The sequence below is a fragment of the Scyliorhinus torazame genome, chromosome 2, assembly GCF_047496885.1.
Source record: "Scyliorhinus torazame isolate Kashiwa2021f chromosome 2, sScyTor2.1, whole genome shotgun sequence".
Lineage (NCBI taxonomy): Eukaryota > Metazoa > Chordata > Chondrichthyes > Carcharhiniformes > Scyliorhinidae > Scyliorhinus > Scyliorhinus torazame.
Genome location: NC_092708.1, coordinates 221,188,426 through 221,213,844, shown reverse-complemented (window position 1 = coordinate 221,213,844; position 25,419 = coordinate 221,188,426). Strand labels below are relative to the sequence as shown.

Below are 25,419 nucleotides of genomic sequence, written 5' to 3'. Positions count from 1 at the left end.
CCTGTACAATTCTAACAGGACTAAATAGGGTCGATGCAGGAAGGATGTTCCCACTGGCGGGTGTGTCCAGCACCAGGGGTCACAGTCTGAGGATACGGGATAAACCATTTAGTACCATTTAGTCCTCTGGCTCTACACACAAATTACCACCGTGGTCCTTAATGGGCCCTACTCTTTTCCTAGTTCTCCTTTTACCCTTAATGTATTTGGAAAACAACTTGTAATTTTCCTTTACTTTACCTGCCAGTATCCTTTCATGTTCCCTTTTTGCTCTCCTAATTTCCTATTTTTGAATACAAATTATTTTTTTCCAATTAAGGGACAATCTAGCGTGGCCAATCCACCTACTCTGCACATCTTTTTGGATTGTGCCACGCAGACACGGGGAGAATGTGCAAACTCCGCACGGACAGTGACCCGGGGCTGGGATCGAACATGGGTCCTCGGCGCCATGAGGCAGCAGTGCTAACCACTGCGCCACCCGTGCCGCCCAACCTAATTTCCTTTTTAAGTTTCCTCTTGCACATTCTACATGCCTCTAGGGCATCTGCTGTTTTGAGCCCTCTATATCTGCCATAAGCATCCCTTTATCTCCTTATTCAATGTTGCACATTGTTCGCTGTACAGGTTCCACTGGATTTGTTGGTCCCACCATTTTCTTAATTGGAACATGTTGGCCCAGTTCTCTCCCTATATACTTCTTGAATGCACCCCACTGTTTAGTCACAAATATACCTCTGCTTTCTATCTGTTAACCAATCCTCTACGCTTGCTAAAATATAACCCTCAACTCCATGAGCCCTTATTTTCCCTATTAACCTTTTGTGTGGTACCTTATTAAATGTCTTTTGGAAATTCAGGTATATTATACATCTATTGGTTCCTCTTTGTCTACCATGATAATTACATCCTCAAAAAACTTTAAATATTTGTCAACCAGGATTTAACCCCACAAAATCATTTGACTGGTGCTGATCATATTATGATGTTTTGAGAATGTTTTGAGGCCAGAATTTTACCTGGTTGGGCTGGGCACGCACCCGATCTGAAGCGTATAAAATCGCAAAAAGACATCAGAAAATACTCTTGATGTCATTGCGCACACGTGCATTTTCGAGATCAGCAGACGTGCATCTGATTTGCACATGTGCCATGTGAATATAGAGATTTGCTCGAGTTTCCTAGTATTGGTTAGAACTTGAAGCATGACTTTCAACATTTCAGGACTTCACTGGAAGGTTATCCTGAGGATTGCAGGACAGTCTTCCATCTTTTGCATGGCACTGGTCCCCTGCAACTGCAGCAGTGGCATTAGTGTACTCTGATGGTGGGACCTCCTCTGAAGAGTGGGGCAGGAGGGAGAGGAGGCAAGGTGAATGCAGGTAGCATACTAGGCAGAGACCTGTAAGAGGAGAGGCATAGGCTCTCAACTCCTCCATAAGACAGACTTGTGCCCTCCTCCCTCAAAGCTGTGGTGGTCAATCTTTCATCCCAAAATGCGATGGCCAACCTACCCACCACACATCCTCCACCTCAAGCTGCAATGGCCAACCTGGGTCCTCAAGGGCTCCCAGATGCAGCCCCATGCTGCTGCCTTCACTCCTCCCAGGCTGTCAATTTTGATGGTTGACAGGTGGGAAACCATTCACAAAAAAATGATAATGTGGCCCTGATTAAGTGTGACAAGGCCTTGTTGACTTGTCCTACATCTTTCCCACCTCGCTGTAACTCTGGGGCTATTATATTGTAATTACAATTCATCATGTTTGAATTTCAACTTCTAAAATGTCAGTTCAGTGCTGGAGCCCTACAGTACAGAACCCATCTTGATTCAGGTGAAAAGATATGAAACAGAAATGACAATAACATGAAGCAGGGTGAAGCTCTCTTGACATCACAAAAATATTTTGCCAATGCTTCATCCTGTCCTCAAAATGTCTCGTCTTCAATAACAGTTACAGAATAATAACCAGTAACAAGAAACCTTCATGTTTTTTCTTGCCTTAGGTTAGTGTCCTTCAGGAAAACTGTAGCTTCCCTATTGCTGCTGCTGATAAAATCAAACATGTATTCAAATAGTCAATAAATATGGAATTATAAATGAGAAGTGTTAAGAAATTGCCTTTAAACAATTCCAGCATTTAACTCTGTGTGTCATACGGGAGTCTTAATATAGTAAATTTTGAAATTTACCTCTTGTGGAGTCTTTGAAGCGAAAATAGCTGCTGAACCTCCTTTCTCTGCATCAGGGTAGTCAGGAAACTTCCCAGTTTTGTTTCTGGATCAAAGAGTAAAATGTCAACACTTAATAAATAGCAGCTGCAATTCTCCAAATCAGTTGAAGAATAATGCAGTGAAGTATACTCGGGGCTAAAAAATAGGATTGTGCTATTGTTCTATCAATTAACATCCCCAATACCAAACCCTACCCCAAGTTTCAGTACTGATTGATGTAAGTAATTGATTGTATAGGATGTTGGTGAGACCACACCTGGAGTATTGTGTCCAGCTTTGATCTCCTTATTTGAGGAAGGATTTTTGATTTGATTTATTATTGTCACATGTATTAGTATACAGTGTAAAGTATTGTTTCTTGCATGCTGTACAAACAATGCATACCGTACATAAGGAAGGAGAGACTGCAGAATATAATGTTACAGTTATAGCAAGGTGTAGAGAAAGGATCAACTCAATACGAGGTAGATCCATTCAAAAGTCTGATGGCAGTAGGGAATAAGCTGTTAAGAACATTGTTAGAGAGTTTAAAAGAGTTAGAATGAAGTTTTAGAAGCATAGAATGAGAGTAAAAGATAGAATTAGAGGGTATGCTGGGCACAGCTTGCAATAAGTCGCCTCGCTCCGGCGCCATTTTGAATTCCATTCAAGAATGTGGTGGCATTGGAGGCAGTTCAGAGGAGCTTCACCAGATTGATTCCGGGGATGAAAAGGTTGATGTACGAGGAGAGATAAAACAGTTTGGGCTTATACTCGCTGGAGTTTAGAAGGATGGAAGGGGGTCCAACCGAGGTACATAAAATACTGTTTGATAAAGTAAATAATAGTAATAAGAATCTTTATTGTCACAAATAGGCTTACATTAACACTACAATTAAGTTACTGTGAAAATCCCCCAGTTGCCACACTCCGGCACCTGTTCGGGCACACTGAAGGAGAATTCAGAACGTCCAAATTACCTAACAGCATGTCTTGCAGGACTTGTGGGAGGAAACCGGAGCACCCGGAGGAAAGCCACGCAGATACGGGGAGAACGTGCAGACTCCGCACAGACAGTGACCCAATCTGGGAATTGAACCTGGGATCCTGGCGCTGTGATGCCATTGTGCAAACCACTATGCTACGTGCGGTAGAATCTGGGTAATTAAATGGTTTCAAGGAGACAGAGACAGATAAAATTGTGATTTAAAAAATGGGTTAAAGGGATATGGGAAACAGGTGGGGAGGTGGATCTGAGACCAGGAAGAAATCAGCAATGATCTGATTGAATGGCGGAGCAGGCTCGAAGGGCTGAATTGCCAACTTCTGCTCTTAATTCCCATGCTCCTATGTAAGCAGCGAGAAAAGTTGGTGCTGCCACTTCATTAAAAGGCAGCAGCATTGGGCCAAATGGCTCCTGAGCACTCAGTACAAGCATATCAGTATTATGCTGATTGCATGTCATAATATATTTTTAATGTAATCTACAGCATAGAAGTAGGCCATTCAGCCCATCGTGTCCGCACCAGCTCCATTGCCCTCTAAATTAATCACATTCAAATATGTATCCAGCTCTCTTTTGAAACCTCCTATGAAATCTACAAAACTCTAAATGTGGTCTGACCAGTGATTTGTAGAGGTGTAGCATTACTTCCTTGCATTTATACTCTATGCCTCTATTTGTAAACCCAAGGATCCTATAAGCCTTCTTAACAACTGTTTCAACATGTCTGGTCACCTTCAGAGAATTATACACTTGAACCCGAGGTCCCTTTGCTCCTGTACTTCCCTCAAAGTTGTACCATTGAGCCTATATTGTCTCCCCATGATTCTTCATTAAATCAAATCCTTATCAGTGACTGCTTTAGAAGCCCTGTCCTTTATCTGTTGGTGTTGGTGCTTGGACTGAGTCACTTTAATGTTAGAACAAAGGATAAAGTGATAACATTGCTTACAACTAATTAAGCAAGTCCCATGACAATGAGCTCAAGGTACCATTAATAAAGATATCCTAAACAATGGAAAAGGAAGATAAAGCATCCTTTGATCTTACCAGGAGGTGACAAGAACAAACTTTAACGAAAGGGATGGTCCCACAAGTAACTGACACATTAAAGGTCTGGTCAGAGGACTATGGGAAAGGCCATCAATAGATGACCAACATCCTTGGAAAACCAATTGGCAACTGATCATGCCCGCCTAGACCAATCACAGATTGATCACGCTCCCCCGGGGTAAACCAACTGAGAATTAGTCTTGCCTCATTCAGGTCAATCAGGGAACAATAACATCGTTGATCACACAGTGGGTTGTGGCTTGGAAAGGGTAGATAAACAGCAGCTTTCAGTGAGAAACGCACGCACCAAGTTTGAAAGTGAAGTTTGCTTAGCCTGCTGTCTACAGGGAAGCAGAAGACACTCAGAGGTTATGGGGAGAGAACAGAAGCCGAGTGTCGCTTTCTGCCCTAAGCTGAGCTGCAAAGCCAGAGCGAAAGTACGCCCATCAATTCGCTATCCTGCTTTGTTAAGTATTCATTTATAACTTAAGTAAAGTTTCCTGAGTTACTTCACTGGACCGTCTCTTGTTGCCTTTTTTGGTTAAAGTCTCAAATGAACAAAATTGAATTTAAGTTCAAATAATACATGGAACGTAGAGTAGGAAAAGATTGGAGCCTGTCGCTAGGAAACAGTGTTTGGAGTGGGGATCGAAAACAATGGGCTGAATTCTCCACCGTCGGAATTCTCCGTTTTGCCGGCAGCCCGAGGGTTTCCCGAAGGCGTGGGGCTGCCCCACAATGGGAAACCCCATTGACCAGCCAGCAAAATGGAGAATCCCGGAGGCATGTTGCACCGAAATCTGGTGAGGCGGGACGGAGAAACCCACCTAATAGCTTCAGTCTTTTCAGTATTTATTTGAGGGATATTTTGCTCATCCAGTACTGATAAGCATTCTGATAATTTATCAAAAGTGAAGGGGTTGAGAGAAGTGGTGATGAGGTGGAGTTGGGGGTCATCAGTCCATAAGGGAAAGCTTCATGCTTCAGATTTGGGATTGTTTTCATGATTAGTAATTCCAACAATATCAGCCAAAAATATTCTGGTTAATTACTGAAAATGTTATCACAATATTTGAAGTGATATTTTAAACTGAGGAGGAGCAAATGTGGGTCTTGAAAATTCAATGATCTGTTTCCCTTACCGGCATTCAATAAACCATTGTCGGATCTGCTCCAGCAGGGTTTCTTGAATATCCGGTCCTTCCACTGCTCGCACTTGCTCTTTTAAAGTGAATAAGGCTTCCTGGTATTCTACCTCATGTACCTCCTGCACCACATTCCGCTGCAGAGCAATTTTCTGAGCTTGTAACTGAGCAGAACTCGGCTTTTGGAAATTGAGTGGCGGTACCTAAAAAACAAAAGTCTGTATAATAATGTTTGTAGTATAACTTACAGTATTATAATTACTGTGTATGGCAGACAACCAAACTCAAGGTAGCCATGTCACCCAACTAAAGCAACTGTCAAGGCAGATTCTTGAGAACCACCATTTTATGCTTGAAATCTCGAGTGAGACACTGCAAGAAGTACAAAAGTCACTAGCTATATTGATTGGCATTAAAATAATTTCATGCATATAATGAAACTTAGCCATTTCATTGTCACACAGATTCATAATGTATTCACATCAGTGTGTGGTAAATTCAAACATTCTTACAATAGATTGGGGTTTTTTAAATTTCAAAATTAAGCTGCGCGACAATTCTTTTAACTTAAAAGAGTAAGACCCACAATTTGAATTCCGTTCCGCAAAACAGCTTAGTTTGCTTAATAATGCCTAGCTCCTACCTGAAATCAGTTGCCAGTATTTGTGCTCAACAGCATTCGTTTGCACTCATTTTACATCAATTGTGCTGGCATGTGAGTGTCCCTTTAAGAAAGGTTTTGTTTTACCATATGGCTTGTAGCACGGCTTCAGTGATGTCATTTATGGATGGAGCTGGGCTGTCAGGTGAGAGGGGGCTTAGTTTGTTTGGTTTCATTTTCGGTTTGTTCGTTTGGACTGCAGGAAGTTTCCCTGTTTCATTTTAAATCTGTTCCAGTGAACGTAAAGCACATTGGGTGTGGCAAACTGCCTTGGTAACTTTAAAGCTAGAGTTGCTTTCCGGAACAAGTTTTGAATCTGCTGGCTGGAAACTGGATCAGAATCACAGGGAAAGGACCAGTCCTATTCAAGTGAGATTACAGTGAGCTGGGCCACACCCTTGAAAGGGGTTTTGGTTTATTGGATTTTGTATTGAATTGGAACAGCTACTAAGGGAGATTCATTAAGAGTTATATATATAGATTACTGTCGCTGTTGTGTGTTTTTTTCATGTTTGCAATTGACAACAAATTCTTGCCAAGTGTTTTATATATGTTGACTACATTCTTATAATAAACTTTGTTTTGATAAAAGCACCGAGGAAGTCTGTTGAATCACACCTGAAGTGAAGGCTCTTGTGCTCATCCTAGCCAAATTCAACATAAAAGTAATAGGTCAGGTGAGCTTCTTAATACACTTTGGAATTTCTAAGCCCTGGCCCATAATAGTGCTCAAACTCAATCATCTATCATTTGATATCAATTAGCCCAAAAGCATACATTTAGCAATGATTTTACATCAGTTGTGCTCAAAGGCAATCTTTTAACCAATATACAACATCAGTGTGCTCAAAAGCAATATTTAACATTGCAAGAAAAGCAACTGACATCAATGACATCAGATGCCCCAAAACACAGTGATCAAAAATTTGCAATTAGCAACATCACTTAAACAGTTCTTCGTAACCTATAACTCATGCATCACAACCCTTCTCCACCATCCCAACACAGCAGTTTTCTCCCCCCCCCCCCCACCCCACCTACTGAGCAATCTTGTGCAGCAGTTCTCTTCTCCTTCTCTCCACTCCCCCATCGCTTCTCTCCCCCCCCCCCCACCTCTTACCCTCTCTCCAACTCTCTCCCCTTCCCTCCCACTTTCCCCTGCTCTTACACTCTCCTTCCCCCATCTCTCACTCTCCACTGTTCCCCTGCCTCACTCTCTCTCTCTCCCTCCCCCTTCTCCCTTCCTCTCATTTCCCCTGACCAACCCCCCCCCCCCCCCCCTCACTGCCTCGTCCACTCACTTCTCACGCTCTCCCCTGCTCCCCTTGTGCCCAACTCAATTTGCAAGGCTGACCAGAACAGGGAGAGACAGTACGGCTGGCCTTGATGCAGACAGCCTTAAGGAGGGGGGAGTGAGGGGGAGGGGGTTCTTCAGTGAGGTCTAGAGTTGGCAAAGCCTGGAGTTGTTGGGGGCCCAAGTTCGGTTGGGCCTTGGAGTTTGGCAGGACTTGACGTTCGGCGGGACCTGGGGCCTGAGGTTTGGCAAGGCCTGGAGTTCATCAGTGACTGGTGTTTAGCAGGGAGACTCTTGGGGGGTGGGAGAGAGTATGAAGCTTGGAGCAAGGGAAGGGAGAGAGTTTGGAATCTGGGGTGCACGGGGACACCAAAGGAGCTCTGGGATTAACTTGGTAACACACTGCAATGAAAGAACGAAGGTTGAAGTGTCAAATCTATACATGCCCATCGATTGGCATGGACATGCATCAAATTGTGGCCTCTATACCCAACAACAGAGGTATTCTAGCCATTAGAGCTTTGCAGCTGCCATTAAAGATCTTTTCAGCAATTATTTTGTGCTGTTTCAAATTTGCAATTTATACAAGTGTTATTCCTAACAAGGTTGTTTGGCATGACTGGCTTCTAATTAGCAGCCATGCCCAAAAATAAATTGCTAATAATAAATAAAACCAACAACTCAGCCATGCCCAGTGATTTTCAGTTTTAAAGTACATTCACAGTGTATCTTAACAACAGCAACTACCTGTATTTATACAAGTCCTTAAAGGAATAAAGCATTCCAAGGTGCTTTGCAGGAGGGTATGGAAGCAAAATTGAACAGTGAGCCAAATAAGACAATATTAAAAAGTTGTGCAGCTGCACCCCACAGGAGCAGAAGTGACACTTTAAAAGTTGTAAAAAAAAAATTTCTGTCAGTGTCATGTGAGAGTACCTTTAAGAAATGGATGTTTAAGCAATGTACCTTTAAGAAATGGAGCTCATCATATTACTGAAGTGATGTCAGAGGGTGGGGGGAGCTGAGCTCACTTCTGCTTTTTGAGTTTCAGTTTGAGAAGGCCTGTGTGTTTTGCTGAGAGCTGCAGGAAGAAACACAGAATTGGTCTGTTGATTTCTGCAATCCAAAGACTGTAAATATATTGAATGTAACCTAATGTGCTCCTATTTTTGAAAGTTTGAAGTCTTTTGGATGTTTAAAGGAACAGTTTGAAGGATTATTTAGTGTTGTAGTCTTTTGGGGTTATCTTTGAAGTAATGGGTGTTAAGATATTCAATGATTGTTTTTAAAAGGTTAACATGAGTTCATAGAATAAACATTGTTTTGTTTTAAAAACCACTTGTCCATTTCTGCTGTATCACACCTGGAGAGTACGCCGTATGCTTCCCACACCACAATCTATTAAACGTTGTGGGTCGGTTGAACTTCATGAAACACTTTGGGGTTCTGTAAACCCGGACCCATAACAGTAAGCCACTGGTCTTAAGGTGTCTTTAAAATAACTCAAGGGAAAAAGTGAGTCTGACAGAATGCCTCAGGCCAATGAAAGAAAGGAATTTTTTTTTTATTTTTTTTAAACATTTTATTAAGGCATTTGTAATTTTTTCACAACAATTCCGAAAGTAAACATAACACAGTGAATAATTACCCCCCCCACCCCCCAACCAACAACCATATCCAGCAAACATGGCTTACATACAGTTCCCCAGTCCCATTTCCACCACTCGCTGATCCCAGCTAAGCTATTTCCCTTCTACCCCCCCCCCCAACCCCCCTTATCATATCTGCTGACAGCTTAATTTTCTCCAAAGAAGTCGATAAACGACTGCCACCTCCGGGCGAATCCTAACATCGATCCTCTCAGGGCGAACTTGACCTTCTCAAACCTGAGAAACTCGGCCATGTCACTAACCCATACCGCCGCTCCCTCCACGCCAATAAGGTCCGTCTCCGGGCTACCAGGGAGGCAAAGGCCAAAACGTCAGTCTCTCTCGCCCCATGGACCCCCGGGTCTTCCGACACTCCAAACATTGCCATCTCTGGACTCAGGACCACCAGTACCTTCAATACCGTGGTCATGACATCGGCAAATCCTTGCCAGAATCCCCTAAGTTTCGTACATGCGCAAAACACGCGGACATGATTCGCAGGCCCTCCCACACACTGCCCACACCTTTCCTCCACGCCTTCAAAGAGCCTACTCATACAGTCCACAGTCAAATGTGCCCAGTGGACCACCTTAAATTGTAACAGGCTGAGCCTGGCATACGAAGAGGACACGTTGACCTCAGAGCATCCTCCCACAGACCTGCCTCCAGTTCCTTGCCCAACTCATCTTCACATTTATGCTTTACCGCCCCTATCTGGGTTCCCTCCCACTCCATGAGCTCTTTATAAATATCTGAAACCTTCCCCTCCCCCACTCCCGCTTTCAAAACTACCTTGTCCTGTATCCCCTGGGGCGGTAGGAGCAAAAAGGTCTAAACCTGCCTCCGTGCAGTCCCTCACCTGCAGATACTGGAACCCATTCCCACCTGTCAGCTCAAACTCCTCCTCCAAGTCATCCAAGCACAGAAAGCTGCCATCAATGAACAGATCCCCTAACCGCTCAATCTCAGCTAGCTGCCACCTGCGAAACCCCCCCATCTAGCCTACCCCCTCCCCGGCACAAACCAGTGGTTACCACAAATTGGAGCCATACTGACGCTCCCTCCACTCCCATGTGCTTCCGCCACTGTCCCCGCACCCTCAAAGCCACCACTACCACCAGCGTGTAGAGTACCGAGCCGGCGAGAACAGCAGACGTGCCGTTACCAGTGCCCCCAAACTTGTGCCCTTACATGATGCCGCCTCCACCCGCTCCCACACCGACCCCTGCCCCACTACCCACTTCCTGATCACTGCCATATTTGCCGCCCAATAATAGTTCCAAAAATTCAATAGGGCCAGCTCCCCCCGCCCCGCCACCGCAACCCCCTCGAAATCCAGCCAAATTCCCGATTGATTCTCATAATCTCTCCAATCCCCCCCAGCAGGTCAGAAATATACAGGAGTAGGTCATCCACGTTTAGCGAGACCCTGTGCCCCATCCACCCGCACTATCCCCTGCCAGTCCTTTGTTGCTCTCAGCACCATCGCCAATGACTCTATGGCCAAGGCAAACAGCAGTGGGGAGGGTGGACGTCCCCGACTCGTCCCCCGGTGCAGCCTAAAACATTCCGAGCTCACTCAGTTCGTCCGCACGCTCTCCACCGGTGCCGGGTGCAACAGCCGGACCCAGTCCACAAAACCCTGCCCAAACCCGAACCGCTCCAGGACCTCCCACAGGAATTCCCACTCCACCCGATCAAAGGCCTTCTCCGCATCCATGGTGACCACTAGCTCCACCTCCCTACCCTCGGAGGGCATCATGATCACATTTAAGATCCTTCTGACGTTGGCTGTTAGCTGCCTCCCTTTTACAAATCCAGTCTGGTCCTCCCCTATCACCCCTGGCACACACTCCTCTATTCTCGAGGCCAAGACCTTAGCCAGCAATTTGGCGTCCACGTTCAGAAGGGAGATTGGTCTGTGTGACCCGCATTGTTCCGGGTCCTTCTCCCGCTTCAGAATTAGGGAAATCGAAGCCTGTGACATCATTGGGGGAAGAACCCCTCGTTCCCGAGCCACATTAAACGCCCTCACCAGCAAGGGCCCCAGCACCTCGGGAAACCTATTGTAAAATTCCACTGCGTAGCCATCCGGCTCCGGGGCCTTGCCCGACTGCATAGCCTCCAATCCTACCACTACTTCAAACAGCCCAATCAGGGCCCCTAGGCCCTCCACTAGCTCTTCCTCCACCCTCGGAAACTCCTATCCTTCCAAGAACCGCCTCATCCCCTCCACCCCAGCTGGGGGGTTCCAACTCGTACAACCTACTATAAAATTCCCTGAACACTCCGTTCGCTCCCGCTGGGTCCAAGATCGTGTTCCCCCCTCTATCCTTCACTCTTCCTATCTCCATAGCTGCTTCCTGATCTCCCTAGCCAACTCCAGTTTCCTAAGCTGGTGCGCTAACATCCTGTTGGCCTTCTCCTGTATTCATACAGTGCCCCTCTCGCTTTTCTCAACTGCCCCACCGCCTTCCCTGTAGATAGCAGCCCAAACTACATCTGCAGCTTCTGCCGCTCCTTCAACAACCCTGCCTCCGGGACCTCCGAGTACCTCCTGTCTACCTGAAGAATCTCCCTAACCAGCCTGTCCATCTCTGCCTGCTCCACCTTCTCCTTATGCGTCCATATTGAAATAAACTCCCCCCTAACTACTGCCTTCAACGCCTCCCATACCGTTGCTGCCAAGAGCTAGCCTGCCCAGCTAGCCTGGTAGCCCCCGTCCATGGTGCCAAGCATCCTACTGTTATGGGCCAGGGTTTAGAGAACCCCAAAGTGTATCGTGGAGTTCACCTGACCCACAACTTTTAATAGATTGTGGTATGGGGACCACACGGCCCACTCTACAGGTGTGGTACAGCAGAAATCGAAAAGTATTTTTTATAGCAAAACAATGTTTGTTCTATGAACTCAAGTTAACCTTTTTAAAACATAGTGAACAACTTAGCAACCATCAATTCAAATAGAACCCCCAAAGAATACAACTTTCCGAGTAATACTTAAACTTTCCTTTTAACATCCATAGGATTTTAAAAAAACTTTTTAACAGAAACATATCAGGTTTAAATTCACGACTGAGAAGTTATCTCTCTGAATTCACCAAATGATCAAGAGATAGTCTTTACATGGCAGAGGGAACAACATTACACCTTCTGTGGCTGACTGCAGCTCCAACACTGAAACAAAACCAAAAAAATCAGACACACCCAAGCTGTTCTCAAAGTGAAACTAAAAAGCAGAGCCAGAGCTCAGCTCCACCCACACTGACATCACTGCAGTTACTTTAGCAGACTACCATTTCTTAAAGTGACATTCTCATGACATTACCCACTCCCACTGATTCCCCTCCCCTCCCCCCCCCGCTCAACCAACTTCCATATACAAACATTACAATCCCCAACAAACACAAAGAAGAAAAATCAACCCACCACCCCTCTTTGAGAACAAACCAAACCCACAAAACAAAACTGAGCAACGGCCCACACATAGTACAAAAGTGGTTCATACAGCCAGAAGAAAAGAAGTTTAACAAAAGTTTTCAAAACATAAACACTTGCTCCAAAGTTCAATGTCCTCCATTTCCTGTCAGCACCTTGTCCTTGATAAAGTTCATCGCCTCCTCTGGCAATCTAAAATAAAGTTCCTGGTCCTCGTATGTGACCCACAATCATGCCAAAGTTCACGCCCTTCTTAAAGGGGGCCGACTTCACCTTGTTGAAGATCACTTTCCTTTTGGCCAGATCCGCACCCAGGTCCTGGTAGACACTCAGCTCGCTGCCTTCCCATGTGCAGCGCCTCGTCTGCCTGACCTACCTCAGAATCTGTTCCTTATTCAGGCACCAGTGCATTCGCACCACCATCGTCCTTGGCGGCTCGATTCTCTGCGGCTTCCTCATAAACGCCCTGTGCACATTGTCCACTTCCAAGGGCTGAGCAAATGCTCCTTCACCCAGCAACTTTTCAAACATATGTACCGGCGTTCACTCCCTCGCTGCCCTCCGGCAGGCCAACGATTCTTAAATTCTGCCAGCGCGATCTATTCTCTAGATCCTCCACTTTGTCCTGCAGCCTCTTCTGATGATCTCTCATCAGCCCCATCTCCGCCACCATCGCGGCAAGCTGCTCATCGTGCTCGCTCACCGCCTCCTCCACCTTCTGGATTGCCTGGCCCTGGGTTTCTAACCTCAGTTCCATGTGATCCCCGCCTTTATAGGATCCACCAACCTGACCAGGTCTTCCAGATATTCCTTTCTCTGCTAGGAAAATTTCTCATGCAGAAAGGTCACAAGTTGTCCCATCGACCACTGGGCCGGCAGACTCAGACCCTGACCCACCGCCATTTTCCCGTGTCACAGGCTCAAAACCAGTTTTCAACGAATGCACTCTCCTTTTTAGACCACTTTTGGTCCACAAATCCATAAATCGGTGGGATACTCTCTTCTTCCACCTCACCAGCACCTTATACTATCACTCAGTTCCACCGTAGATCGGGAAAAAAGGTCTAAAAAGTCCACCACGTGCGGGAGCCACCAAATGTGCGACCACTCACACCATGGTCGCCACCGGAAGAATTTGAAAGAAAGGAAATTTTAAAACTTCAAAACACTCTTGATACAAGGTGAATGAATGAGGAGGAATGAGAGAGAAACGGATCGACTCATAGGAAAGGAAACAAGAACAACTTGCACTTATACAGGGTGGCACAGTGGCTCAGTGGTTAGCACTGCTGCCTCACGGCTCTTCCGATCCCGGCCCTAGGTCACTCTCCGTGTCAAGTTTGCACATTCTCCTTGTGTCTGGGTGGGTGTCACCTCCACAACCCATAGATGTGTAGGCTAGGTGGATTGGCTATGGTAAATTACCCCTTAATTAGTCACTGTCCATATGGAGTTTGCACATTCTCCCTGTGTCTCACCCCCACAAACCCAAAAGATGTGCAGGGTAGATAGATTGGCCATGCTAATTAAAAAAAAAAAAAATAAGATAAATTGCCCTTTAATCAGAAAAAAAGAGAATTGGGTACACCAAATTTATTTTTTTTAAACTTGCATTATACAGCGCATTTAATGTAGAAAAATATCTCCTGGCCCTTCACAGGGACTTAGAAGGTGACATGGCATTGCACCTCTTATTAAAAACGTAATCAAACAAAACTTACACCGAGCCACATCAAGAGATATTAGGATAAGGAGGCATAAACTTGTTTGAACAAAAAAAGTCTTCAAAGGTCGTGTGGAATTAAGACAGTAAACTTGCAGAAAAAGGTTCAATGTCTATGGGGAGGTCAACATCAAAGAAATGGCCCTGCAAATCACTGCACTGATCACTCTCTGATATTATTGGAGAAGAATGCTTCAGTCACACCAAAAGACATTCCAACTCTTCATTCAATACTTATAACCAGTTCACATCATAATGTTAATTGTATGCAGCTTCTTCAAATTCCATCCTGTATTGTAAGTGTTCTATCAACACGTCTATCAAGGCAGAGTCAAGAAAAACAGTCAAGAAAGCCCCAAAACATCTCTACTTCCTACGAAAGCTAAAGAAATTTGGCATGTCTGCATCGACTCTCTCAAACTTCTACAGATGTGCGATAGAGAGCATCCTATCCGGCTGGATCACAGCTTGGTATGGCAACTGCTCGGCCCAAGATCGCAAGAAACTGCAGAGTATGGTGAACTCAGCCTAACGCATCACACAAGCTTGCCACCCATTGATTCTGACTACACCTCCCGCTGGCTCAGGAAGGCAGACAGCATTGTAAGAGACCCCTCACACCCTGGCTTTGCCCTCTTCCAGACCCTTCCATCAGGCTGAAGATACAGAAATCTGAAGATCCGCACATCCAGACATAGGAACAGCTTCTTTCCCACAGCTACAAGACTCCTCAACGACTCTCCCTTGGACTGATCTGTTCCCTGTAAGAACACGATTCGTGACGCCCTATGCTGCTCTTGCTCATGTATTGTTTTTTTGGCCCTTGTTCCGCACTGTTACCAATCACTAATTATTGATGTACCATTTGTCAATGTACTCTGTCAATTATTCTATTGTCTACTATGTACGTACTATGTACCTTCCCTTGGCCGCAGAAAAATACTTTTCACTGTACTTCGCCATTTGACAATAAATATTAATCAATCAATCAATGAGTCAAATGTCACATGCTACACTTTAATTAATTTAATCTTACTTCAGGAGAAATTAGCACACAACACGCAGCAGAGGCTGATGACAAGTGGGTGATATTGCTGATCTAAAAGAGCTAAGGCCCTATAAAAAGCAGGCCAGAAACTGAGCTCTGGCTATGGAAGACAGCAAGATCTGTCGGCTTGTGCAAGCTTCTGGTTTACCTGGACAGCTACGAACCTTGTACATCATGCTGGCAGAGATATCCTGGCTTTTATAAGGCCATGACGGAGTCCGCACCGAGTAGTTCAAAGAAACTTAGTTTATTTACAATAACTATTATATACATCGCATGGTAGACCCCAATTGGCCTTGCAGGGCCTAACTAGACGGCTTTATATATCGTACAACTATACATGGTTTAGAGGTCTCTCGTCCCCTTAACAGATTCTGCAAGGTTCATGGGAAAGATAATTGTTCCCACCCCATAAGATACTTGTGAGTTATAACACTGGTCTTTCACTGTACCCACAATCCTTTTGGGTACTACTCATTCACTTATAGTTCCTTTCCTTTCATAGTAACATCTTCAAGTCATCCCAAAGAAACGGTCAGCTCTTCTAAAGATTGTACCTGTAACCCCACTGTAAGGGTCCATCCTGTTTGTTCCCTGTTCATTCCCTTATTTCCACTTTCTTTTACTTTTGCCATTACGTTTTTGATCCATGGATGATTTGTGGACATGTATCTTTAAAGAAAGCAACGGCCTGTGCTGGTTTAGATTGTAGTGGTGATGATCGGCACCAATGACAGAGATTGTCTGAGTCTCGGTTTGATTGACTTGGGTGATGACCGATGAATTGGCCAAAAAGTCTATGTTCTGCTCAATAACAGGTGGTGATTGGATCTGCTCCCACCGAAATGATTCAGAGACCTAAGGAGCTTTCAGTTTCGCTTTGGTAGCTAAGGGAGAAGACACCTCTTTTTCCCAATCTGTCTTCTCCAGAAATCAGCAGCTGATTTGCACCAAAAGGTCACTGTGGGAACCACCTCTCTCTGCAGAAAAGAGACCAGAATATGATGACTCTCTCTGCAGAACAGGCTGATGTGAAGCCAGGGTCCTCTCCTGGAAAACCTGTGAGTAAGATATTGTTAACTACAAGGAGGATCATTACAGGTTGCAAACCAGGGACTTGAATCCACCCTCATACTGTGAAGAAAGTGCACTAAAGAACTCATCATCTTAAGCAAGGACTCTTACTTTTGACCTTAATCTTTAGAGTTACTGATTAATTCACTTGTGTTGTGACTCCAGGATGTGGGGGGCTGGCATGTTGATTGTCCCAGAGGTGACTGCAATTGTACAAAGTTACTGCTGTGGACAGCTTATCATTAAAGTTAATTAAGTCTTTTCCTTCCTACCACTGGCTTCTTTGGTCCTTAAACTGGCAACGAGGAATAAGGAGACTCTGGGCTCGGTTTGTAAGATGCCCAGCCACCCCAGATGACTACCGTGCAACAGCGTGAGGATATAAGGTTTAAAATTGCCGCTATTTGGTAAGCTAGACGCCGTCAACGGAGCCTGGAAGATTGGAACCCATATGCAGAATGTATGAGGTACTTCTTTCAGGCCAATTGTATCTTGGGGGAAGACCGTCAAAAAGTGATCTCATAGCCTGCAGGGTCCCAAACTTTGGGATTACAAAGAACCTTACCTATCCAGCTGCACCAGACTCCAAATTGTTTGAGGAGTTGGTTGCACTAGTGGATGAGTACTATATCTGAAGTCTTCCATTATAATGCAACATTATAGGTTCAACATGGCTGTCTCCGGTGCAACATTATAGGTTCAACATGGCTGTCTCCGGGTGAATCGGTAACTGACTTTTTGACCCGCCTTAGGCGGCAGGTGGAGTACTGCGAGTTTGAGCCTTCCCTCAGGGAAATGTTGCCAGATAGGCTTGTTTGTGGAATAAATAACATGGCCATACAAAGGAAGCTGTTGGCAAAGCCCACCTTAGACTTAAAACAGGCCATTGAGTTGTAACTCTCGCTTGCAAATGTGGAGAAAGGGGTACAGGAGCTTCCATGGACGATGGAGTTTATTGTTTAACCGGTCCTTGTATCGGACCCCCGCAACATCGCAGTGCCAGATTGGCCAGATCACCTCACAAGTGGTAACCAAAGGGGCAATTCTGCAGTTGGGCCCATTACTCAGGAGCTACCGCAGATCTATGGGATACTTCCCCTGAGAACGAAGGGGGAGGCCGACCATGTCTCCTCTGTTGGGCTTTGTGGGTTCTACAGAGGTATCAAAAGCCAGGTTTTCTGAAATGTTATGGAGATCAGGTACACAGCAGCCATTTAGTTAAGGGATATAACACCTGGCAAAGTCTGTCATCTATATTCCAACATATAATCACATACAGGCTTGTCTTGCCTGGAATGAAATGGAGGCATGGGACCATGGGAGAATGTATTGACAATCAACTGCAAAATGCTATCAAAGCAGACAGGCAGAGCTGGAGAGCGATTCTGGCTAAAATGCTGGATTGCATTCCTTTCCTTGCAGAAAGGAATTCATCATTCAGAGGTAAAAATACTGACTGGGGAATTCAAGAAACGGACATTTTCTCAGACTTTTAGATCTCTCAGCTCAGTATGATAATGTTATGGTAGAATATTTCCCAAAAATTAGGTTGGCAAAGGGTGGGATATCCTATTTGAGTTGGTATGCAAAAAATTAATTTTTAAAGTCCATCTTAGACTGCATTCGAACAAATCAAGGAAACTAAATATTATGCAGTGGAATTAGATTGCACCCCTGATATCTCAAAGCAGGAGCAAACACCTATAATAATCCACCATGTAGACATTGATGAAAACAAAGAGGCAAAGATTGAGGCATTGTTCGTTGGACTGACAAGGAAAGGCATAGTGGAGATTTGATGAGCACTCTTGAGAACCTCAGGATTGATTTTGAAATTGTCACAGCCAGAATTATGACAATGGCTCAACCATGAGGGGAATTCACCATTGCATACAGACATTAATACTTGAAAAAGAGTCCAAAGTCCTCATTTGTGTGCAAACTGTCACCTAAACTGTCACCTCTTCAAACAGAATGTGTTTAATTTTTTTGGTACAGTTCAAAGCCTGTTCACAATGTTTTCCTCATTGGCGAAGTGTTGGGACATTTTAAAATAATAATAATAATTTGTTCAAATTACATTGAAAACACAGTGATACGAGATGGGAAGGTAAGTTGGACTCAATTAAAGCCCTGTGATAACTGCTTTTTTGTGTGGTTGAAGCTATAGAAAAGTTTGAGCTCAAATCAAAAGATGACAATATTTGATCAGGGGCACATGCTCTGGCATACGAAATATGGAATTTCTGACTTGTCTGGTTATCTGGCATGATCTTTTGACAATAATCACTCTCGTTAGTATTGCAATGCAATCTGCGGACATCTCCCTAGTGTAAGGGTCCTTCCTGTTCCCTTATTTCTCCTTTGCAGATAGTGGTTGCTCTTAATTTTTCAATATGATTATTTATTAGTACCAATTGTTGTGTAATGGTTATTGCAATGCAGGTGGTGATTACGCTTAAATTTTGAATGTGATTATATTAACGTCTTGTCTTCTGTTCCTGTGAATGCAATGCCCGGCACAATTAAAATTATAACCATACAGTGATACAGTGTTAATATTGACAATAGTCAAGTTAAAAACGTCAGTAGTTATTTCAGTAAGAGGTGAGTCTTGGGAGTGAGGGTAGGGGTGGGGTGAGGGAGGGCCAAAGTCTCATCTTGCATACCTCCCCAAAAACAGGTTGTTGCCCCCTGACCTCGGGCTGCAACTTCCGGGTTCCATGTCAGTGCATCTGAGGGGATGTACTGGGGAACCCCTCCAAAGGTTCCCAGCTAAAGATTGCACAGTAATTACCTGGGCAGTTCAAACTTCCTTTCGGCATTTGCCCTGCACTGAGATCCATCCAAAATTGCAATTGAATCCCAAACGTACGATGGTTCCAACTTACAGCAATAGCTACCCAGAAAACGTTTGAAGAATTAAAGCCACTCCCAGCTTCTTGGTGACTATTGCATTAGACCGCCAACTATCCTCACCCACTCACCCCACCACCATCCCAGGCCCCACCCAAATTCCCACCCACTCCCACCTCAAATCCTACCCACTTACCTAGTACACTTTCCTTCTCCCTGGCTTGTCAAATTGGAAACTTTAAACTTACCTATTTTACGGCAGTGAGTCTGTAAAAGGGGTTATATAGCTTTCTTTCCTTTGACTGAGTTGCCCTCGACCCACTGCACTACACAGACATCATCCAGATTGATTCGGAAGGTCAGGCGAGGTAGAAGCAGCTGGATTTCAAGGTAGGTAATTACAAGCAGAGTGGCAATCGATCTCAATTGCCACTCCACCAGATGTCATGGGCCTGAATCTTCTTCATAGACCTGATCACTGTATAGTTAATCAGCTGACTAACAATTCATCTAGCCTGACAATGGCTACCTGCCTATTACATCACTTGGACTCACCATTTCAAGAAAGATCATTTCTTCAGTTCGTTCCTTCTTGGTAATTTTCCTCTGAGAATATCCACGCCAAATCTGCAAAACCAAATGCAGTTATTGCGATTAACCGCTGTGCAGGAAAGGTACAATTTTTAAGGTGATTTTTTTTTCACATGATAAAAATATAAATCTAATCATATATCTGGCTGAGCATAACCTTTTAAATATTTAAATTCTTGTATAAAAGATTTTTTTTTTTTTTAATTTTAGAGTACCCAATTCTTTTTTTCCAATTAAGGAGCAATATGGGCAGCACGGTATTATAGTTGTTGGCACTGTTGCTTCATAGCTCCAGGGACCAGGGTTTGATTCCTGGCTTGGATCACTGTCTGTGTGGAGTCTGCACATTCTCCCCGTGTCTGTTGGGTTTCCTCCAGGTGCTCCGGTTTCCTCCCACAAGTCCCAAAAGACGTGCTGTTACGTGAATTGGACATTCTGAATTCTCCCTCAGTGTACCCGAACAGACACCATAGTGTGGCGACTAGGGAATTTTCACAGTAACTTCATTGTACTGTTAATGCAAGCCTATTTGTGACACTAATAAAGGTTATTGTTATTTAGCATGGCCAATCCACCTTTTTGGGTTGTCTCAAAATTAAAACTATATGAGATTAAAAACCTTTTGGATGCAGGTAGCTGCCATTTCAGGAGCCAGTGTACTTGCTGCCCGATGTTTAGCTAATCTGTCCTTTTCTTCTTCCATTCGGATTTCCAGCATAAACTTGGCTCGTAGCCGTCCCTGTCGAGCACGCTCAGAAATCTGAATGATTTGAATCGCTTCTTCAAGTGACAATAATTTTACACTTGTTACCTAAAATATATAAGGAATATTTTATCGTGAGAGAAAGTACTCAATTTGGTAGAACAACAAATTATTTGTTATAATACTGGACGTCGGGTTCCTAACCTTTGTTAGGAACCCGACGAGAAACGCCAAACAATTTGCAATTTGTAAAACTGCGAGGAAAGATACTTCACCCCAAGTGTGATGACTCTGACCAATAGGAACCTTTTATGATAAAACAAATTTTAATTCAAATACATAATTAATCACATTGTCATCAAAGAAATAGCTTTACAATTGAGCAACCCAACAAAACAGGTTTACTTGCGATCCTCAGTGCAGAGGAATTTTCGGAGAGACCCTTTCAACAGCAGATCCAATTCACTTCTGTCTTGTCAGACCCTTCTGCTCAATCTAACAGTATTTGGCAAAATTGCAAACTATAGATAAATCTCATTCTACATATTAATTACATCATCTGTATGCCATTAAAATGTCCCATGACCTGCTTAGCTGGCACTAAATACACAGCTAATAAAATGTTTCTTATCATAACCTGGTTACAGTATTGGCACTCTCATTTTCCAGACCAATGAATTGATTGGCTAAGTAATTGTAATACAGTGGGGAATTTTTGATATCGCCATCAAGATTCCAGTTATGAATAACTTCCAAACATCTTTATTTGCATTTACATCTCCATGAGGCCTACAAATCTATTACTTATTGTTACCCTAAGTCTTCTTCATTAAAATGAGGGGACAAGCATTAGCACCTGGGAAGGTTATTTGCATTTTAAGTGATTTCCCAAAGACATGCAGTCAGTCCCTGTGTCTGTACAGAAAAGGCAAACTATGACCTCCCTGAACTCCATGTTGTGTCACGGTAAATTGGCATTTTACATTATGCTTTTTCAAAGTACAGCGTCAATTTTTCCTTATTACTCTGCAGGCATACTATACCATTAACTTTCTAAAAATCAGGTTTCCAGCACATTCTTCTTAGGTAAGAAAAAAGAACTTAAAGACTGTCAATACTAACCTGTTCCACTTGAGCCCAGCTGCGGGATAATATTCGCGCCAGGATGTTTTCTCTGGCCTTCAAAACTTTCAGTTTATCCTTGACAAAGTATCTCGGAACAGGAATCTCTAGGTCTTCCTGTGAAATTTAGTTTTTAAAAGGTAAAAGATCCTTGTAATTAGCATCCAAGAACATGTATTATTCATTCATCAGGACTAGAGGTGGATTTACAACGAAACACATCATACCCTGGCATTAGACCTCCAAAGGCTAGGGATGCAGGCTCTCTGATTGATGTCTCTTGCAGACAATCCAGTACAGACATGCATTACAAACCCACACGCAATTGAAAAATTCATCACTATTCTCAGTAAAGCACACATGAGAGGGCAGGACATATCAGATTCACTGCAACTCATAGTTCTGCACAGGCACTGTGGACACAGTCACCCGTTTAGAACTGCATTTGGGGCAGCACGGTAGCAAAAGTGGGTAGCACTGTGGCTTCACAGCGCCAGGGTCCCAGGTTCGATTCCCCGCTGGATCACTGTCTGTGCGGAGTCTGCACATTCTCCCCGTGTCTGCGTGGGTTTCCTCCGGTTTCCTCCCAGTCCAAAGACGTGGTTAGGTGGATTGGCCATGCTAAATTGCCCTTAGTGTCCAAAGAAGGTTAGGAGGGATTGTTGGGTTACGGGGATGGGGTGGAGGTGAGGGCTTAGGTGGGTCGGTGCAGACTCGATGGGCCAAATGGCCTCCTTCTGCACTGTATGTTCTATTACCCATGGTACATGTGACCGAGCATCTGTTCAGTGAGGATCATCAGTATGGAAATGGGGGAGACCCAGCCCGTGGTGCCTGATTGGAGTTGTAGATCTTCCGTGCACAGCAGTGGTTGGCGCCCAGTGTCCCAGAGTTAGATTCTGAGAAAGCACAAACCCGAAAAGCAGTTACGCGGGTGGGACTGGAATTGGATGTGCACACCTGTATACCTGAGCCCCCGGTAGCGGGATCCAAGATTGCACCCGTTTAACACCCTCAAAGCCATTCCCCCCTTCTTCACCGCCAGACATCTCCTCCATCCCACCCCCCATCTCTCCCTCCTTCACCCCACATCCCATTTCACTGAGCACGGTATGTTTAGCTGTAAATCCGCCGCCCCTGCATAAACCTAATGTTATTTGCATGTTTTTATTTAAAATAATGACTGTGCCAGTAGTCAATGTCACCATGAATCAAAGGTGTTGAAATTTAATTGAGCCACTAGTAAACTAACCTCCCCCACAAAGAGAGCATTTTGGCGAAGAGAAAATCACACAGAAAGATTGAGGACATCTCACTCACCAGCTGACTGAGATATTTTTTGTACACAGATGGGAGGAATTCCTCTTCAAATGGCATGTTGAACACAAAAAAAGCTACACCACTCACTGCAAAAACTTGCTTTGACACCCTCAGTTTGAATGAATACTGAGCTAACCTAATGCTTCCAGAAGGTGCAGGTCTCAAGCAGCTATCAGATGAGGGAGACGGTGACAGTTATGGAGAGAGCTGTGGCCTTGCAATGTGAATGAAAACTGCAGCTAAATTTATGACTGAAGAGGAATTTAAAAGTAAAGAGAATTGGAATCTGTCCAGTTGAAAATGGAGGGAAGCTGGGAGAAAGGATGACAACAGGGACTCGGTTCGTTCAGTTGGCCAGGCAGCTGGTTCGTGATACAAAGCGATGCCAACAGCACACGTTCAATTCCCGTACCGGCTGAGATTACCCATAAAGGCCCCGCCTCAGGTTACATCACCACCAGTCAGCTCTCTCAAAAGGGAAGAGCAACCTTTCATTTCATTTTTTCATTTCACATTACACACATGTTTGGGAAGCCTGCCTTCGGTTCAGTAATTAAAAATAATCTACAACGCTTTGACGTGGTTAGGGAATGGGAGAGAATAAAACCACACAACCAGTAAAAACAAGTATGGTCCTACACACAAACATGTTCGCTGCAGTTTTACTCATTTCTAGGGGCTGGTTTAGCACAGTAGGCTAAACAGCTGGCTTGTAATGCAGAACAATGCCAGCATCGCGGGTTCAATTCCCGTACCGGCCTCCCGAACAGGCGCCGGAATGTGGCGACTCGGTGCTTTTCACAGTAACTTCATTGAAGTCTACTTGTGACAATAAGTGATTATTATTACATTTCTGGTTGTGAGGTGTTTTTTTTTGTTCATGATTTATAGATGCTGTTTTCTGCATGTTCTTGGTAGCCCTGTTACGTTTCTTCCCATTTGGCTTCAACGTGGCTGTGTGGATTTTCATGCAATAATAAATATTTTACCGACACGGGTTGAACATGCTGGAAATACTCAAACAGCAATTATTCAATCAGCCATGTTTTTTCAAGTGAAGAAGGACGGAACAATTTGTGTAAATTCTTAGCTTTGGCCTTCGGGTCCCAGCAGGGGTGGGGCTGGGTAGGGAAATGAAGGTGAGCACTGAGCCCCACCAACTCTAAATCATGATATATTTTATACCCTCTGTGAGTATTTTGAGACCAAAGTGCTGGCCAGAATTCATGAATGATGAACACATGATATTATTCAATACAGTTGTTAAAATTATTTGCATTATATATTTTCCTTCTGTGTCAGTCTTGATGATTATGATCATTGCAACAAGAAGCTATGGGAGAAAGCATACATCAAGGTTGTTAGATGCTGCAGACCTTCAGATCTTGGTGAGAAGAGGACAGGTTTCCCAGACAAGTAATGAGAAGGAAACAGTACAATGCCACAGAAGTCATGCTGGCTGCAATATTGCAAGTAGTTAAATAACCTTATATAAATGATCAAGGCCAGTGACTATCTCATAAAATGCCTAGTCCCACCAAATGCACCACTAGTCCCAGCTACTATACAATCTCCCATGTATCCAGCACTTATTTACCAACAATCGCTCATCAGGTTTCATACATAACTGTCGCCATCTACCCGAATAGTCCCGTAGCAAGCACATTTAGCCAGGTGTTTCCAGGCGCTCGATGCTCCAAGAAATACCACATTATTGAACTCCCATTCGGGTACATACGGGGCCTCAGCAGGTAATGCTCCAACGAGGATGCATTCAGTTCCATTTTCTGCATTGAGAAGCCCCGCTCGCCGGAACTCCTCATGCAGGAGGAGATCGGGATGCCATTTAAAATGCTCTCCACCTCCCCCCCCTCCCCCCCGACGCTACTCCGGAACCACCCCAAATCCGCATTTCACCTATAAGGGTGTCCTCAGGCCATCCCACAACCCTGGCACCCAGGTGGCACTGCCAGGGTGCCAGGCTGGTAGTGCCAGGGTATCTGGGTGGTGCCAGTAGTGCTACCCAGCCAAGTGGGCAAGAACCTGGGGGGCTCCTACCCCCTGGGAGACCCCACACGTGCCGTTCTGTCTGCTCTCCATTTGTGGAGACCAGCACTGAATGGTGCTTGCCCGAGACCTCCGAGGGAGTAAAGTCCATCGCTTTGGGTAGATCCTGCACAATGTCCCCGATGACCAGGCGTGCAGAAGGTGTGTCCAAATGCAGCGTCTAGCTCACCGGAATTTGGGGTTGGAATGGCGGGTGGACTCACCGTGGAGCATCCGCTATGCTGAGGAAGTTGGGCCAGCATGTTTAATGAGGTGGTAATACTGCAGGTGAGGATTGCACTGGCAGAAATGGAATGGGTGAGCATCAGGAACAGGAAAAGACTTTGGAAGGGAGTGCAGGAGTCCCCTGTGGTCATCCCCCTCTCACACAGGTATACCTCTTTGGATACTGTTGGAGGGGATGGCCTCTCAGGAAAGAAGCAGCAGCCAAATTCACAGCACTGTGGGTGGCTCTGCTGC

At 44.6% G+C, this 25,419-nt stretch overlaps 1 protein-coding gene across 2 annotated transcripts in view; it reads right to left on the bottom strand.

The window, feature by feature from the left end:
- The window catches only part of LOC140396113 (dynein regulatory complex protein 11-like), a 291,112-nt gene that overhangs the window by 223,183 nt on the left and 42,510 nt on the right, over positions 1-25,419 (bottom strand). For both annotated transcript variants that reach the window (XM_072484239.1, XM_072484248.1), the window contains exons 3-7: positions 21,574-21,690; positions 20,368-20,559; positions 19,713-19,784; positions 5,413-5,618; positions 2,194-2,278 (exon numbers count right to left, since the gene is read on the bottom strand). In XM_072484239.1, the coding sequence (XP_072340340.1) occupies positions 2,194-2,278; positions 5,413-5,618; positions 19,713-19,784; positions 20,368-20,559; positions 21,574-21,690 (672 nt within the window). The remainder of the gene's footprint in view (positions 1-2,193; positions 2,279-5,412; positions 5,619-19,712; positions 19,785-20,367; positions 20,560-21,573; positions 21,691-25,419) is intronic.